The sequence below is a fragment of the Condylura cristata genome, unplaced genomic scaffold (assembly GCF_000260355.1).
Source record: "Condylura cristata isolate star-nosed mole 26May11 unplaced genomic scaffold, ConCri1.0 scaffold00017, whole genome shotgun sequence".
Taxonomy (NCBI): domain Eukaryota; kingdom Metazoa; phylum Chordata; class Mammalia; order Eulipotyphla; family Talpidae; genus Condylura; species Condylura cristata.
Window position 1 is genome coordinate 31,635,235 of NW_004567118.1, and position 19,279 is coordinate 31,654,513.

A 19,279-nucleotide genomic window follows, 5' to 3' on the forward strand; every position below is an offset into this window, starting at 1 on the left:
TGTGGTACATATACACAGTGGACTATTACTCAGCAATGAAAAAAGAAATTCATGCCTTTTGCAGCAACATGAATGGAGCTGGAAGGGACCATGCTTAGTGAAATAAGCCAGAAAGAAAAAGAAAAATACCAGGTGATTTCACTCATAGCAGGAGCATAAGGGATGGGGGTTGGGGGAGGGGAGAGACAACCAAATGTAATAGAGTAAAAATGAAAACAGTAAACAACTATAAACTGGAGACATTTTATGGGGGTGGGAGGGGGAATGGGTTCGGAACTGGGATGGGAAGAGTGCACTGGACTGTGGTGATGGCACACAGGTGAATTGGTGGTGGGAAGCCCATGGGGATTTCAATTGAGATGAAAAAATGCACAAAATGAAAAATGATGTAAAAAAATAAAAAATATAATGAAAAATATACTGTATTGACATTCTTAGTATATATTTCTCTATATTTTTCCAGTTGTTTTCTTAGGCTAACTTACATGTGTAATTGCTGTACTCTTTGAAATTATACACTTTGAAGAGTCTTTGCTAGTCTGAAAGATCAAAAATATTTTAGTTTACATTTATACTGGGAAGGTTAATTGGTCACTTATATTTTTTTTTGTGAAATACCCTTTGAGTGTCCCATATTTTCTTTTTCATTTGTAAGAGCTCTCCATTACAATGTGAATTTATCATATAGCTAAAATATGTTCCTCCAGTTTATTAGACTTCTGTCTTTAGTAGGTTCATTTTCCTGCCTACTACCATTGTAAAACTTAATACATTTTTTCTGGAATCAGTGCCACTCAGACAGCTTAACCACGATTTTAAATGACTGATGTTTCTTTGAGTGGTTCTACCATAATTTTCTTAATCTCAAATTTAGGAATCTTCAGAAAGGCACCAGTACTTTGTTTTTAGTTTCTCTGCTCTTTCTTTAAACAGATGCTAACCCCGAGGTGACAATGACAATGCTTCGCTGGATCTATACTGATGAGCTGGAGTTCAGAGAAGATGATGTGTTCCTGACTGAGTTGATGAAACTAGCTAATCGGTTTCAACTACAGCTCCTTAGGGAGAGGCAAGTCACAGCAGATATATTCAAGCACCTCAGATGGTGGTGGCTGAGCTTTAATTATGCCAAGCTCTGGGAAAACAGCTTCTTCTGCTAATGTAAATAACTTTTGCAAGGTGTTCTTTTAAAGGTGATAGTAGGGAGAGTATTTAATCTCCCTTATTTTGCATTATCCTGTAAGCTAAATTTTGCTGACAATTTTAGGTATCCTTTTTTCTTTTATTTGTTTATTATCTTATATACAATTGTGTGACTTGATAAACTGAATATTAAATAATGTAGTCTGGTGTTGAAACCCTAAACTTTCCCTTTTACTATTTCCTTTGACATTTTATTCTACTTTCTGATGTATCTACTTAGAGGAAGTCTTTGGTCAGATTCTCTTCGTTGGAAACACATTAGTGCCTAAATTAAAGCACAAGTATATGCTTCAGTAAGTTCATAGCTGATGTTTCTGAGCTCTCATTTTATTTAAGTTATTGCTGTCTAGTTTCCCAAGGAGATGTCCTGCTATGCTTTATATATTGCATTTTCTGTTGCTTTCTCAAGTTGGTCTTTAGAAGAGTAGAAAAAAAATTGTCATCAAATGATATCAGGCAAAATGTTCTTTGCTTTCTGTTAGAGATGTAGCCCTTGCTAGTCAGCTTGGTGGACATGGATGGAATGTGTTTTCACATCAATGATTTTTTTGTATTCTCATGGGTGAGTGAAGGGTTGGTTTCAGCCTTCAAGAGGTACTCTACCTGTTGCTGTGTTGCCAAGAGAGACTTGCTACTACCCAGAGCTGCGTGCTCTGTTTTTACTGTGAGGCTGATATTTACCATGGGGTGGTTCACTATAAGCCCCATGTCAGTCTTTGTACATGTTACTTCTCTCTATCTATAATCAATTTGGGTTTGAGCACATTTTAATCCCTATCCAGTCACGAAAACAAATCAATCTAAAGTTTGTAGGCATATGTGGTATTAAGTCAGCAAAGCTAAGTACTTTTTGCTCTTTCATTTTTTGTTTGGGTGAGTTTTTGTTTTTTTTTTTTTTTGAACCATTTGAGCGTGAAATAAGAATATTTTAATTAGATAGAGTGTAATTTATCTTTTTGTTTTTTCTTTCAGATTGCCTGAGCTTGTTTTCTACCATTGACCTTTTCAGATTTGCTTGTAAATTAAATTGTTTTAATAAAAATGCCTTGGGATCGGAGTACTTTAGATGATTATAATCTGTATAATGGATTTCTTAATTAAAATATGGTTGTTTATTGACTGATTAGGCTGTATAACTACAGCATTACCGGACGCTCTATTTTGTGTGTTGGTTGGGCCATTAAGTTGTTACTTGTCATTGCTTTGTTGAGAGCTGGGACAGAAGAGACAGATGCAGGAGTGGATTCAAATGTTGGCATTGAAAAGGTTGTACAGTGCCCACTGCTGGCTGTAGAAGTTATAATTTGCAATAAAAAGTGAACAGGTCTGATACAAACATGTTTCATTAAATAGGCTGCAGGCATTGCTCACATTTGATGATTTGGTAATGCTCTCTACCAGTTGTGAAAAGGAAGTTTTTGGTATTAACAGGGAAATTCTCTTTAAAAAAAAAAAAAAAGAGTTAAGTAGCGAAATAATAATTTTTACCATATAGTGTATGGTATTTAGAAATACAGGGTGAAATAAAGAAAAAACACTTAGCCATTGTAACTCAACCAGTATTAACCTTTTGTTGTTTATCCTTTGACTAGTTTTTCTGTCTCATATTCATACACATGGAATTGATAACTAAAACTAGACAGGAGTTTGTAGAATGCCCACATGTGTTTATTTTGAACTTTAAATTTAAAAATTTTTTGATGTCTGTAACAGTTTTGGACTCTTTGCTATTTTTCAAAGAGAAGATATGAAGTGAGAATCTGAGTTTGAAAATAAGATTACATGTTCTTCACTTGTGTAAATCATGTCAGTTATATTTATAGATTATCCAAATAGTAAATGCACTTTGGGGAGCCCAAAGTTTAGTGATGAGATTCTTCCTTATAACAAATCATCAAGAAACATAATTGAGATAGTAGATGAAATATTGTATGCCAATAGAAAGGAGGAGAATGGAATTTTCAGACCCTCAGCTTTTGTCTGTAAATGTGCTTTGTAAAGTGTTATACAAGTGTGAATCAATACTTTTAAGAGCTTGTGCTAAAATATTAGCATGACAAGCAGATGGATATTTGTCATTGTGAAAGGTGTAAACTTCATATATATAGAAGAGGATTTAGTCACAGTCAGAATGACTCAGTCAAACGGTGGTATGGTATGAGTGTGGGAACACTGGTGGTACAGGATCAAAGATATTCAAGTTCTGACTTCTTATTAAGATAACTCAATTATTGAGTTATTTAAAAGTTCCCTGGGGAGATGCTCCTTTACACTGAGCCAGCTGTGTTTCTTAAAAACAAAGCACTTAGGCCCTCCCTGGTGGCCAGTGGGTTAAAGCACAGCACTGCGAAGCTAAAGCCACTTCCCTATGAGTTCGATTCCTGCCTGCCTCGGAGGCGACCACATGGTGTGGCAGACCTCTCCTGACCCGCCCGCTGCTCCCCTCTGCAGTGTTCTTCATCGATCTGCCTGTTCTGCTCCCCACTCTCTCTGTCTCTGGTGAAGCCTCTCACCGCCCCTGAGCCTCTGGCTTGTACCCCAGTTCTGTATGAACAAATAAATAAATCTTTAATTAAAAAAAAAAACAAAACCAAAGCACTTAAGTATAGACCTTGGAATAAAATAGGTGCCTATATTTACCACTAGATGGAGAAATGGCTCTGTGATTAGTCTTCCTTCTGTTTAGCCTAAAGTCTCATTGTGAGGTTTTGAATGTTTCTCATTCTTCCCAGGTCTTTCTCATGATTCATCTTTCTCCCCCAGTCTTCCCATGGCTCTTTTCCACTTCTGTTACCTAAAGCTCCCTGCTTAAAATAGGCATTATCTGTTAGCCAATCAGTTATTTATTTTTTTTATTCATACAAGAACTGGGGTCAAGGCAAGAAGTTGGGGGGGCGGTGTGGCTGAGAGAATTCACCGCAGACAATGAGGAGAACGGGCAATCTACTGAAATTTACTGTTGTGGGGAAGTCTGCTGTGCCATGTGGTTCAGTTTCCTTGTCAGGGATCGAACTCATACTGCAGTGGCTGGTGATAGCTTGATAGAGCTGAGACTTTAACTCCTGCGCCATCAGGGAGGCCCTGATCAGTTTTCTTAATAATAGCACTGGAACACATCCATATTTAAGTATTAAATACGTGTCCTTGAATGCTTGTGTCCTTCATGCTTGCCCCTTAGTGAGGGAAGTTTAGGCCTTAGAGAAGGGGAGGGATAGCAGGACCTCAAACTTTAAAACTTACATTTTAATGTATCTTCTGTTATGAAAAGTATATATAGTTGTACTTTATCCTGAAAAATAAACAGATCCTCCAGACCTCTTACCTTGAGCATTATTATTTTACAGAGGAAGGAAACAGGGCACAGACAACTCAAGTAATTTGGCCTCTACTCAAGTAAAAAATCCAGTTAATTGTAATTCAGTTCTTACCTCACTTTTGCTCTAATTACTACATTCTACATTTCCCCCTTTTCTGTGGGGGCCATGGGCCAGAAGAAGCAATGATGTGGGTATGTTATGGAATATCCCTGACACCATACTTCTGCCCTAGGAGGTGGACTTGATTTGTAGGAATGTGGAAGGACCACAAGACAGTCGTCTCCCCCACTGATTCAAATATATATGATAATTTTTTAAAGTAGGCTTTTGTTAGATAACTTTGTTTAGTTATAATTTATATATAGTTCTTTTGGGAAGACACAGAGGTTAATTTGTTGGCGCATAGAACCTCATATTTGAAGTTATTTCTGAGCCCTGCTGCTTGCTGTGGGAACCAGAAATGTGTCCCATAGAGGTAAATACTGAAGGACTGAATTTGATCCATGTGCATTTGATTTTACCAGTTGCCTATGTATATGATCAATAAGTTTCATGCACTTCCTTTTAAAGCAGTTAGGAGGATTATGCTTATTAACATGTTATTTTGATTCTGACCCAGATGAGCAATATAATATCATAATGAAATTCCAGTACTTTTAAAATGTGGGAGCTCAGTTATAATTTGCTCATAATTACTTTATTTAACCTTATTTACTGTTATTGGACATAGCCAGCCAGTACACTGATTACTGATTTGGCTTATTCATTTAGATTTATTTATCCTAATAATACTGTTCATTAATATTCTATTGTAGATGTGAGAAGAGTGTGATGTCTCTGGTGAATGTCAGGAACTGTATTCGTTTCTATCAGACTGCAGAGGAACTGAATGCCAGCACACTGATGAACTACTGTGCAGAAATTATTGCAAGTCATTGGGTGAGTCAGAGGTTGAGGGTTGTTAGCAAAAAACCTTCACTGGCAGTCAGAACACCTGAGCTTGGGACCTGCTTCGTCATGCCAGTTTTCCTCTCTGGCCCCTACTTACCTGATATTATAAAACTGAAGGCTAGCAGTTTGCTACAGATTTGTGAGATTCTTTCTGGCTTTGAAAGTTCCATAGTTTTATGATTGCTGAGTGGAGGAAAAAGTAGCTCAGGTCAAGAAACAGACATGGAATAAAGATGCACCCTCCACTGGCAGAAGCTCTGGCTAAGCCATGGGACCTGGTGCTGCTATAAGGCCAGTGATTCCGCAGTACTTGGCAACACCACCATGGCTTCCCTTGCTTTCTCCACCAGTAAAGAGACTGTCGCTAAATTTAGATTCGCCCTTTAGAGGTAGTTTTCTTCATAAAAAATAGTTTTTGTATTTTTTTATGTTATAAATGTTATACAACATTTCCTTATGTTGTATTTTTGCATTTTTAAAAAAATTATGATGAATCCTGTTTTATAAATAAGTTTCTGCAATAGAGTGATAGAAAATCATAGAAGAGCTGACTTTTAAAACAATTTTAAAGAGTTGAAACATTCATAAAGAATGGTAACCTTTTAAAATAGGTAAAAATAAATAAAGAGAACTGCAGTAGTCAAGACTAACAGTGACCCAGTTGAACTGTAGGCTGTACTTGTCATTTTGTAGGGTGAGGGGCAAGATTCTAACCTCATGTGAATGCTCCTCATAGAGTATGGGATGACCTTGCTGGGTGTCGGTTTTGCTTGTGTGTTAACTTTCTCACTGAAGGCACAGTGGTCTCTGGTTAAGAACACAGGGGAAGGAGATAGACCTCTTGGCCAAGTTATTTTATGTCATATTACACTTTTTTCATCATCATATAGTATCTCCTTTACAGGGCTTTGGAGGACTAAATGAGTTGGGAAATGTTAAATCCATTGAAGTATGACCTGACACATTGTAAGTGTTTGGTAAATCCCCATTGTTGTTACTGTATGTTGAATTTGTTTTGCCTTTCACTTTGTTTCATCCTTAGGATGATTTACGAAAGGAGGACTTCAGCAGCATGAGTGCTCAGTTGTTATATAAGATGATCAAATCTAAGACTGAGTACCCACTGCATAAAGCTATCAAAGTGGAGAGAGAAGATGTGGTCTTCCTTTATCTAATTGAAATGGATTCACAGGTACTGTCACTGTTTTTCCATTTTTCATATCTTCCCCCAAAGCTACACCTTGCTTACTTTTCTAACACTCTTCACTTCCTTCTGAACCATCATTGGCAGTCTTTATTTGTACATTTTTCTACTGACAGTTTGTTCAAGGCTTCTGGGCTTTTTCTGTCATGTTTCTCAGACTGCTTTGCCTCTGCCCATTTGCCCCATTCCAAAGCCACTTCTACATTGTTTAGGTGGTTGTTATAGCAGTACCCAACTTCTAGGGACCAGAATCTGTTTTAGATTTCCTTTGCTGTTGTAAAAAATTGTCACAAACTTTGTGACTTCAAACAAACAAAATTTCTTATCTTACAGTTTTGTAGTTGATATAGGCAACACCACTCTAAAATCAAGATGGACCTCTTTGGGGGCTGTTACTTTACCTACCACACTGCCTTAAGGAGAAATATAGTTGCTCTAACACACAGGAGTGTAGTCTGTTATATCCTTGGTGTCCCATATGTGAGGGAGATATTTTATTGCTAGGAGAAATAAGGTAGTTAAGCCATGGCTTTTCATGATAATGGTAGCTATTTCCCCTCAGACCCTCTGAACCTCTGCTCTGGCTCTGATGTTCCAAGAGCACTTTCCCTTTGCTCCTGGCGTTGTCTCCCACCGTGTTTTCTGCTCTGCTTTTGTTACATCTGTGCTTCCTGAAAGCATATGCCCTGAAGAGGCCTGAGGGAACTTTGACCATTCAGTTGAAAATGGTGAACAGTGTTAGAACATTAAAATTTGTCATCTGTTTAAGAGGTGATGATATTTAAGAGTCAATGTGGGAAAGATTAAAATGCATTGTATTTTCTATATGCTGGGTGCTAATTTACAAACTTATTTGTGCAGCTCCCTGGGAAGCTGAATGAAGTGGATCATAATGGAGATCTTGCTTTAGATCTAGCCCTTTCACGACGACTAGAGAGTATTGCCTCCACATTGGTTAGTCACAGAGCTGATGTAGACATGGCAGACAAGAATGGCTGGAGCTTGTTACATAAAGGAATCCAGAGAGGTAGGATGAAGTATATCTTATATTTTTCTTTGCAGTCAGTTTTACTTTTGCCCAGGTAATTTTTAAGGACTCTCTGACCCTGACCCTGTTCCAGACATTCTCAGAGGCTTCTTGAGTCTGTACTTATGGGCTGTAAAATTGAAAATTTGTGACCAGTAGGTCAGAGCAGAAACTGAAAAGTTATTGCCCACACCATGTCAGTAGACTCTTCATAGAGTCCGCAGAGCCCAAGAAGAAAATAGAAAGAAGGTACTTTTAAAATAAGTATCTTTTTCTTTTAAGTGATTGATGTGTTTGCTTAAGCAATATGACTTTCTGCAGATATTGTACAGTAGTAAGAGAGGGAAAGTATCAAATCACCATTGTTTCCTCAGACTTGGAGGAGTCCGCATATAGTTCTCATGGCAAAGCTATACATTCCATTTTGTTCTAAGACAGTTACTTGAAATTATAGCTACTGTCACCAATGGTAGGAAGAACATGTGATAGAATTAAGACATTTTTATATTAATGAATTAACTTTTCAAGCAAGGGGGAAAGTATGTCTTCTTTTTTTCCCATGGCCTTATTAATATTTAAGTCCCAAATGGATCCTGCCTGATTCTGCTTTGCAGTAATCACTTTGACCATGAAAATCTATATGGAGGTAGAGCTCTAGTCTGGAATGAAATCTTTCAGAAATGTCAAAGACTGAGTTTTATAAAGGGATAGATGACTCAATTGAAGTACTTGGCTATGACTACTTTGTTGTTTATATGTGGATATACTGAGTTCCTCACATCTTAATTATTATATTTACACTCAATTAAGCATTATTATTGTCTCTGTTCACTTTTGCCATTTAGAGGGTTGCTCTTACTTGGTTAGTTGTAGTTATTTCAAATGTGATTCTTTTATAGCTGTGGATTTGTCCTTTTTGGGCAAAGGTTTTAATATAGATATCCTACTGAGCCATGTGTTAGAGTTATCAGCTTGTTGGCTGATGGAGAGGAAAATTTTGTTCATCATTGGGTAGGAAATCCTTAGAGTATGTCAGTGTCAATAGCAGATGCATTTTTCCCAAGCACCACTTTGCACTGTGCAAAGCCGCTGGGTTCTTAGCTCTTGGGTGTATGTTCAGTAGGGAAAGTTTCCACCAAGTAGGGAATTATTCTTTCCCGTACTGTTTAGGGTCTGCGGTGTTTATTTTGGAAATAATCACTTGTTACTAAAAAAAAAAAAACAATTTAGAATTATGTTTCCTTCTTCCTAGGGAGTTAAATTCTTGCATTTGATGAATAAACATCTTTGACAAGTTATTAAATATTTTGGTGATTGCTTAGTTACAAGAATTGCCCAGAACTTTTTTTGCATTTTTCATGCTTATTTCCAAACAGTTCAATCTTCCACTCTGAGCTTATCAGATGCCTGCAAACTTATGGATCACAGTGTGGATCTGATAAACTTAATTGTTGCTAACTTTGGAGAATGTAGCATGAGGTAGTGGGCAGAGCACTGGCATGGGAGCTTGAATCTGCTGGGGCTTAATCCTGGCTCACCCACTTACTCTGCAACCCTTGGCAAGTTACCTAATTACTCCAAGTCTCCTCCTCCATAGAGTGGAAATCGTTTCTACTTTACTGGTTGTTATGAGAATGAGAAATAAAGTAGCATACTTAACACTATGAGATCCTCTAGTTAGGGTCTTAGATTTCTCTAAGATGTGTTGTCACTTTTCCTTCTCCGACATAAACTGTCAATCTGTTGACCTGACCAAATGATTAAATTGAGTAACATATTTAAATTTTAACAACTGAAAGGAAAAGGCGGAGAGGAGGGACGGACGCCATGAGTCTGATGCCAAGTTCTGTGACCGGCCGCAAGAAAGGAAGGCTTGAGGCAGAAAGGCTGAGCAAGCAGAGTTTATTGCTCCCAGGGACTGCAGCTGAGATGGAGCCACTAGAGTGGGGTCCGCAGCTGCTGCCCCCTCAGTAAGGGGGCTCCAGGACAGCAGCTGAGATGGAGCCCCTAGAGTGGGGTCCACAGCTACTGCCCCCTCAATAAGGGGGAAGGGTCTCATATAGATTCTAAACTCAGACTCCAAAGGGGGTGACTCATCGCTGTGTCCTTAATGTGAGGCCCCTTCAGCTAGTCCCGTCCCAGATGCAAGGTCAGTTTATTACCACCTTATCAGTCCTTGGATGCAAGGCCTTTACCGCCCTAATTCCTTGTGAGTAAATCTTTAGTCATTCCCAACAACAATTAAACTTACTTATAATAGAAGTGAAGATCTTTAATATATTAGATAGAGGTCTGGATCTAGACAGTCAGAATCTTGGTAAACAAATAGTGATCATCCTAGGAACTGGGTATACCAGTAAAGTAGGCAATCAGTATATATGAGCAAATCCACAGGAGGTGTGTTTTATGGCCATAGGGGTGTCAGCTCCTCTGAATATCTGAATCTGGGCAAGAAGGTGAACCCCTGCTTTTATAAAAATCTAGTTCTTGTTTTTTGTTTTTTTTATTAAGCTTTATTTTATTTATGCATACAGAACTGGGGAATAGCCTAGTAGTACAGGGGTGGTGAGAGGATTCACCCAGAGACAGTGGGGAACAGAACAGGTAGATCGACGAAGTACACTGGTGAGGGGAGCAGCAGGCAGGTCAGGAGAGGTCTGCCGCGCCATGTGGGTCACATCCCTGGCTAGGGATGGAATTGGTGTTGAAGAGGCTGTGGCTAGCTCGTAGTACTGAGCTTTACCCTGTTGTGCCACTAAAGAGAGCACTTGTTTTTCTTTTCTTAATTACCTCAATCAGTGGGTTCTTAAATTAGATGCTTCTGTCTAATTATAGTAAATTTGCAAATGATACCACCAACTGGAGCAGCATGAGATAATTTGTGTTAATTAATGGATGTTATTGATGGTGGTTTGAATAAAGCTTTTGTCAGGAAGATGCATTTAAGGGAAAATTACATGAGGATTTTTCTTTTTTAAAAAAAATATTTATTCATACAAGAGCTGGGCTGTAGGCCAGAGTGGGGAGCAGAACAGGTGGATCTACTATAATACACTGCTGGGGGGAGCAGCGGACAAGACAGGAGAGGTCTGCTGTGCTATGAAGGTCAGCTCCCTGGCTGGGGATTGAACTAGTGCTGCTGTGATTGCTTCAGTATGCTGTGACTTACCCCTTTGTGCCACCAGGGAGTCCATGTTCTTTTCTTTTGATACCAATTATTTTTCCTCTAGATCATGTATACTGGGTTGACTTTCTTTTAGTGTAAAATAGCAGTTTTCAATATCTAATAATTCTTAATAACTTTGTATAACAGAGTATATGTGTTTATACATAACTTAGTAAAATAAATCTAATTAAAAGTTGTAATTTTAAAAGGGCTTTAGATATTAAGAAAATTATTAGCTCTTCTGTTGAATGCAACCATTAATAGGTTTTCCTGTACTATTATTTCTGTATCATTATTGCCCAGTTTAGTTTCCACATGTATATCATGCATTTTTAAATTATTTTAGCCTTATTGTCTTTTTATCTCTTAATTTGGAATGCATGTTAAACTTAACAGTCATGAAAATGCATTATGTATCAGACTTTGCATTTTGCCCTAATAATTATAAAATTCCTTTTCCATTTCCAGATTGTGGGCTTCTCTAGGGTATTTTATTCTGTTGTGAGTGTATTACTTTTGCATATTCTTTCTTATGCTGTATCACAGTTGGTTTTTTTTCATACCACTGTTTAGAACCCGACTGAGAATCCCACCATGTCTAGAGATCGCAAAGGCCTGACCCAGCCTAGACCCCTGTTATGCATGTTAATTGTGACTTACAGAGCTTTTTTTTTTTTTTTTTTTTTTTTAGGATTGATTTATTTGTGCATACAGAACTGGGGTACAGGCCAGGGGTACAGGGGTGGTAAGAGGACTCACCAGAGAGAGTGGGAAGAACAGGCAGATCATCGAAGTACACTGCTGAGGGGAGCAGCGGGCGGGCCAGGAGAGGTCTGCCGCATCATGTGGGTCACCCCTGGGGCAGGCGGGATAGAACTTATGTGGAAGTGGTCTAGCCTCCCAGTGCTGTGCTTCAACCCTCTGTGCCAGCAGGGAGGGCCCCAGAGCTCATTTTAATTGTAAAGAAATTCAAGTTTTGGTTCTTTGCACATGGTGCTGGTAATGATTGCGCCATTCTTCCTCTTGCCTTTCCCCAAGGAATAATTGGGGGTAGAAGGATGAAATATCTCACAAGAGACTAGAAAAGTCTTAAGTCACCTAAAGTCATAATTAACTGAAATTAGAACCTTTCTGTAAAAAGGTAACCTCAGCCTATGGTGTCTGTTTAATTAAGACAGTGGTGAGGGCCTTCCTGGTGATGTAAGGGTTAAGTTTCAACCACCTGAGTTCAATCCTGATGAGAGAGCTAACTCACAGGTGCAGCAGACCCTTCTTTCTTACCTGCTGCTCCCGTTAGCCGTGTATTTCAGCAGATCTGCCTGTTTTACTCCCCACTCTGTCTCTGGTGAATCCTTTTACACCCCATGGTACACCCATCTGGCGGACACCCCAGTTCTTTGCATAAATAAATAAAGCAGTCTTTAAAAAAAAATAGACAGAAGTGAATACAAAAGTAAATCAGATGTGGGCCAATCAGCATCTGAGGGGTCTGTGGTTGCCTAGCCATTTCATTTCAAGAACTCGCATCTTTTAGCAAGATGTTTCTTTGGGAAGGAAGTACATAGAGTAGAGTTCAAAGCATTGAAATTCTGCTGAGGACCAGGTGAAACCCATATACAGAGATTAAACGAGTATAGGAATGTAGATAATTCCTGAAGTAAGCCTAATTCTAGATGTTCAAATTAGAAGTATATTTGAAGATGCTATGACATTGCAAGATATAAAAGTAAACTGCTTTTTAAAAGTAATTATATAAGAAAAAGAAAAATCATCAGCTGGGAATTTTCCAATTGAGGAAGGATGTAACTTGTAAGAAATTTTTTCCTCTAGACCTTGATGAAATGGAGAACAGATCTATAGAAGTACCTTTAAATCCTACATGAGCTGCCAGGATAACTTGGATCTACACGCTAGCCACTTACCAAGTTGCACATGTGACCTCAGTTTGATTTAGCTTCCTGGCATGAACTAATTGGTGCCACCTGGAGGCCACTGATAGAAGCAACTGCTCCCTCCTGGGCAGAGGACCGAACTTGCGCTGAAGCAGCTGTACCTTGCTTGCAGTGCTGCACTTTAACCTGTTGCACCAGCAGGGAGGGCCCAGTTTTTCTTTTTTTAACAATTGAATTACCATGTGAATTTCTGGTAAATAGTAGCATGTACAGATACATTTTTTCAAATATCCCATTCTAAATTCCTGAAGTAAGCCTTGTTCTAGATGTTACTAAATCTGTTGTTTATCTGTAATGAGACAGAAAATAAAGATATGATAATGAATAAATCAGACATGGTCTTAACTCTGAACGGGAAATTATATTGAGGTATAGTAGATGTGTGGTAAGAGTTAGGTGCAGACTTTGATCAAGAGAGGGAAATTGTGCTTGGGAGGAGTCTTGTAGTCCTTTTTGAGAGTTGACTAGAAGAAACCTTTGAAGACTAAAAGCCTTGTATTCTTAGGTTATGAAGTGTTTGAGGAGAGAGAACAGATGAGACAACAGGTAACTAGAAATTGAACAGTCTTTGAATTAGATTGTATAACTCCATGATGTCAACAGTGAGTTTTCACTTGCAAAAACACCACAAATTCCACTTCAAACACACTTGTTTATCCCTCATTCTTTGTCTGCAGTTACTGACCAGTGCCTTTTTGATGTACCATTGGCCAGAATAGTTTGTCCTGGGTGTTACCATCTGTGACCATATTCTTATATTTCTTTTCAAGGAGATCTCTTCTCTTCCACTTTCCTCATCAAGAATGGGGCCCTTGTCAATGCTGCTACATTGGGTGCCCAGGAGACACCATTGCACCTTGTGGCATTGTACAGTTCAAAGAAACACTCAGCAGATGTGATGTCTGAGATGGCACAAATTGCAGAGGCCCTCCTGCAGGCTGGTGCCAACCCTAACATGCAGGACAGCAAGGGCAGGTAAGTTGGAAGGCACTATTCAAAGGTTATTTTATGGGGCACATAACTAGCGACAGGGACTTCATTTCCTTTTGTTTGGCATTATTCAGTCTGATTTTTTAAGTCATAGGCTGATTTGTTATGCAAAGGTTTTACCTAAAAGCCAAAGGCATTTGGGAAAACCATTTCCATGTTGGGTAACTGAGGTGTTTGGATTTTTAAGCAGTTTATATCATCTTCAGAGTAGTTGTCTGGTCCAACTGCTCCAAACAAATCTTCTAGCACCTTTATTAAAGTTACTTAGAAATTTTTTTTTTAAGATTTATTTATGTTATGCATAAAGAACTGGGGTATAAGCCAGAGATGCAGGGGCGGTGAGAGGACTCACCATAGCCAGAGTGGGGAGCAGAACAGACAGATCAACAAAGTACACTACTGAGGGGAGCAGTAGGCGAGACAGGAGAGGTCTGCCACGCCATGTGGATCACATCTGGGGCCAGAGATCGAACTCACACTGAAGGGACTGTGGCTAACTTGCAGTTCTGTGTCCTAACCCGTTGTACCAGCAGGGAGGGCCCTACTTAGAAATTTGAAGAAACACTACCTCAAGGCAGTCTTTTATTTCTGTGAAGTCTGATTCTTGGAAAGTTCTCTATTAGACCAAATTCTGCCTTCCTGTAAATATTCCTACTTTAAACACAATTCAGTGTGCATAGATTGGCATCTTCCAATGCACCGCCCTTTGCGTATTTGGCAGTGGATATTGTGTTCCTTTTGCCCTTTCCCAGAAATTTTTAACTGAGAATTATAATTGATTAGGAATCTAAGATAGGATTGCTTGTTTGGAGGATATAGTATGGGAAGTAATAAAGAGGAGTTAAATAACCTAAATCATTAACAGGTGGAGCCACTTTTGATCATAACAGCCCAGTATTTTAAACCTTTGAAAGCTCTCTCAAAAAGAGTTCTGTGAAGTTGTCAGAACTATGATAGATAGTGTACTTCAACACGATGGAGCTTCATGAACTCTCAACATCATATGATAATTACCTTAGTTTCCCAAAATAACTGCATCCTTTTTTCTTCTTCTTCTGTTTTTAAAAAATTTGTTCACTTCAACTGTCGTTAGTCTGTGCATCTGAGAAATATAGTAGCCTGCGTGGGGGGCCTGAAGTGGCAGTGGGGCTCTTGAGCGCTAGATAAAACCAGTGAACACAGGTTAAGTTAAATGCCGCTTTAATCTGTTCCTGCTACTTGCCACTTAGCATGTGTTTGTGAGCCTTACAGAGATTTATTGGATTTATTTATTTATTTTATTTTCAGAATTGTGAAGGGTAAGCAGGGGAAATATGAGTATCTGTAGAAACTGTTATTTTAAAAATAATATATACACATTCGTTAAGAAAGAGTTTTTAACTGGAGAGCATTTTACATTTCTTTATCAATCCTTTTCGCCACTAAACAAATGCTGAAATGTGAACAAATCCATTTTCATTCTTTATTACTTGGTTATGGATTTAGAAAACTGTGTGCCCAGGTAGAAAAGGCTACTGTTGCAGAAATGTAGACTTTCTTGTAGGTGATGCTTCTGCCTAGGGGTCTAGTGGCTTCTGCTGTGAGTAGGCATGAATTGGGCCTGTCCTGAATTGACATTTCTTTTTTTGTCCTACAGGACTCCCTTACACTTGTCCATTATGGCCAGGAATGAATACGTATTCAATCAGTTGTTGCAGTGTAAACAGTACGTAGAGAAAAATGGAGAAGTGAAAAAGCAGATGTGAGGGTGGGATTGTGAGTGAAAAGTACTTGTTTAAAATGTCTTTTGGTGGTATAATTTTTAATCAGTAAACTTAAAAATAGTTGTTCAAAAAGTATAAAGAGAAAGAATGAGGCTATTTATGGCAGAGCTGGGGTCTGAAGATGATTATACTTGTTATTCACACTGCTTCTTGTTTCAGATTAGATTTAGAACTGAAAGACCATGAGGGCAGCACTGCTCTGTGGCTGGCAGTACAGTACATTACTGTGTCTTCTGACCAATCGGTAAACCCTTTTGAAGACCTCCCTGTGGTAAACGGGACTTCATTTGATGAAAATAGCTTTGCAGCCAGACTTATTCAGCGTGGCAGCAACACGAACGCACCTGATTCAGTAACAGGTAAAGCACAAATCCCTGAGAGGTAATACTCAAGTCCACAGGTTATTGAAATACTGTGTCAGTGCTTTACAAAAATTTAGAAATAAACGGCCTTCTATTATAAGAATTATTTTGTGCTTAATTTTGCCAATGGAATACCTAATTTTTTTTTACTTTTATGTTTCAAAAATTGTGTAGACTCCAAGTTAAATTCTTTAAGATAAAACACTTCCATTTACTTAATGCAGTGAGATTCACACTTTTCAAACTCAGAATGCCCTTGTAAATCTTCCAAATGTTCGTTTATTTTAAAATTATTTTTGTTACTATCACAGCTGACCATAGCAGAAAGCCTTTCAGTATTGAAAAGCTGTCAAATTTATGTTTGTAGATGTTTTCCAGATTTCTAAGTTTCACTTGCAACATCCACTTTTATCACAGGGTAACATAATGTTTTCCTTAAAGAAACATACTTACATTACTCATCTTCAAGAAGCTGTCTATCACACACTCACATCTGAATTACAATATAGCTTGTTATTTGACCTTCCTTTCAAATAAAAATGATGTTTATTGAAAAAAGCTGCTAGTTCACCTTGCAACCTACACAATGGCACACATGCTATTTCTCCAGTAACCGTTGTGCTTTGTTACTTAGAAAATGTGGCTTTGCACATGCTTCCTATTTTGTTGCACTGAATTTTAAAGGTATTTGTGCTCAGTGTTAAGCTGTAATGACAGTAAGTTTTAATACCTTACCAAGAACTGCCTGGCATGAAACTGACTCTTTTTTGACTAAGGTGTTAAGACTCTCCAGGTTGACCCATCATGCCTCCATACCATCAGTTCAAATGTCAACATAGTGGGAAGGTTACCATGAAGTACTGTTAGTATTTTGAAAATAGTTTTGATTCCACGGAGCTACTGACAAATAACTCACTGACGTTCCCCTGGAATTCATAGACCATACTTCGAAAACCACTATTTAACGTGATTATTCCCTTTATCTGAAGATAAAATACCGAAATATTTTAAGGACGGAGTCCCAAATAAACTGAATTATGGTAATAGGTAGGCACCTGCTTTTTAGGGGAAGTGGCCTAGAAAAAGCCTTTCCTATAAAAGACACTTCAGAGGAAGTCGTCACCACCTAGGTGGCTTTAAACCTAAAGGCAGTGACCAGGAGGTCCAGGAAGAACTCTTAAAAGAGTTTTTAAACTGAAGAGCCTCTGGAAATGAGATTGTTATTAAATTGTTTTTAATTTACAATCGGGTATTGGCCATAATTTTACTCGTTTATAATTTAACTACATATAAAGTAGCATTTAAGAGATTGCTTCTTTGATTCTTTGATATTTAGGATTAGAATGTTAGATCCAGTTTTTTTTTTTTTTTTAAAGATTTATTTATTTATTCATACAGAGCTGGGGTACAGGCCAGAGATGCGGAGGGTGAGAGGATTCACCAGAGACAGAGTGGGGTACAGAACAGGCAGATTGACAAAGTCCACTGCTGAGGGGAGCAGCGGGCGGGTCAGGAGAGGTCTGCCACGCCATGTGGATCTCCTCCCGGGCAGGCGGGGATCGAACTCATGCAGAAGTGCCTTAAGCTTCTTTGTGCTGTGCTTTAACCCACTGCGCCACCAGGGAGGGCCCTAGATCCAGTTTTTATAAAAGCTTGACATGTACTTGGAGGAATGCATTTTTTAATTGTGGGATGCAGCATTTTTTGTTCAGACCCATTAAGTCAAACTTGTTCATTATGCTGTTAAAATCTTACTCATTAACTTACTTCTAGATTATTTGACCTGTGAGCTTCACTGTGATTATGAATTCACCCATTTTTCTTGTTCTGTCACTCTTTATATTCTTTAAGTTTTAATACAAGTTCAGTGTTACTATCTTTTCCTTTTTCCATTTTTCATTAGACACATACTCTTTTAGCACTTACAGATTATCTTTCTTTTAGAGAGAGGCATATAATTTAGGTCTTGTGCACAGTAGAATGACCATAAAAGTGAAATAGGACTCACATTTGGAGTTTCCCAAATAGGGATGGAAGGAATTACTTTCTCTGAGGGGAAAGGAAAAAAAATGGTATAAAAACAATACAGCACTTTGTCCCATTTCGTTTTGTTTTTAGTCCTGATACTTAATTTGGTTTGTGTTTTCAAAATAGCTTAGCTGTCAAACATGAGAGTCTGTGTTTATCCAAAAAGGAAATGGATTGTAATAAGAGAAACACTGCTCTATGTCTAAAACCATTTTGAGAGGACAAGGGGAAAAAGCGTGTGTTGTGTGTGTGTGTGTGTGTGTGTGTGTGTGTGTGTGATTTTTCATCTAGAAAAGAGTAATTTTAAGGGAAACATTTCTAAGGGAAGGACAAAAGTAATTGAGGTCATAGAGATAAAAACTTAAGTATTTAAGGGCATTGTCTGGTCACAGAACTTCTGGCTTCAAATGTTCACTTATACATATGGTATTCAAACAGGGCAAACCCACCACCTTTACCCCTAACATTTACAACATATTATAGCTGTGTTTTGATTGCCATAGCAAGCTTGGGGTACTACTGTCTTGTAGTAAGTAGAAGCCATGCATCCTACTAAATCTTGTCAGCTGTACAGGACAGATACCTCATGGCAAAGGATTGTTTTGCCATAACATCAGTAGCACCACTGCTGAGAGACTATTTTAAGCCAACTCCACTGAGGAGACATAACTCACCTCTGATCCTAGGCAGCGGCAAGTGGCAAACCCAGGGAAAACTGAGTGTCTCCTGACATCCAAAGCAAGTCGGTGCTCTGCCCAGGCTCAGCCTCCATCTCTGTCCACATAAAAAGAGTGTCTGTGATTTAAATGGTACTCACTTTTGGGGTGGGCTAAAGGGGGTGAGGAAGTTTGGGTGTGGTACCATGTGAAACTTGACCTCATTTTTATGCTAATGTAAGAGTGAATATGCCCATTTTCTCCTAGAAAATTGCTTACTACAGCGGGCAGCTGGAGCAGGAAATGAAGCAGCCGCTCTTTTCCTGGCAACCAATGGTGCCCACGTCAACCACAGAAACAAATGGGTAAGTGTGACAGGACATTGGAGGAGATGGTTTTGGTCTACAGGAAGAGATGACAGTGATGGATGTGTAGGGAAAATAGAAGATACTTTTTTCAGTTTTTGTCAAAGTAATATGTGAGCATGGTTTAAGAAAAAACAAAACAAAGCAGGTTTTTAAGACTCAAATGCTGATTGGTTCATTCCGCAGCCATTTCCTGTGTATGTTAGGACCTAATAAAATATATACTGTGGACTTCATGGTCTAGTAGATACTAATAAACGTGCACAAATACCACGTAGCAGCTTAATTTTTTTTA

The 19,279-nt window shown here is 38.5% G+C and overlaps 1 protein-coding gene across 2 annotated transcripts in view; it reads left to right on the forward strand.

Annotated features, from left to right (window-relative positions):
* Window positions 1-19,279, forward strand: part of ANKFY1 (ankyrin repeat and FYVE domain containing 1) — a 70,786-nt gene that overhangs the window by 26,989 nt on the left and 24,518 nt on the right. For both annotated transcript variants that reach the window (XM_004684758.2, XM_012726344.1), the window contains exons 4-11: window positions 934-1,069; window positions 5,336-5,459; window positions 6,514-6,663; window positions 7,537-7,702; window positions 13,591-13,795; window positions 15,447-15,515; window positions 15,733-15,932; window positions 18,887-18,984. In XM_004684758.2, the coding sequence (XP_004684815.1) occupies window positions 934-1,069; window positions 5,336-5,459; window positions 6,514-6,663; window positions 7,537-7,702; window positions 13,591-13,795; window positions 15,447-15,515; window positions 15,733-15,932; window positions 18,887-18,984 (1,148 nt within the window). The remainder of the gene's footprint in view (window positions 1-933; window positions 1,070-5,335; window positions 5,460-6,513; window positions 6,664-7,536; window positions 7,703-13,590; window positions 13,796-15,446; window positions 15,516-15,732; window positions 15,933-18,886; window positions 18,985-19,279) is intronic.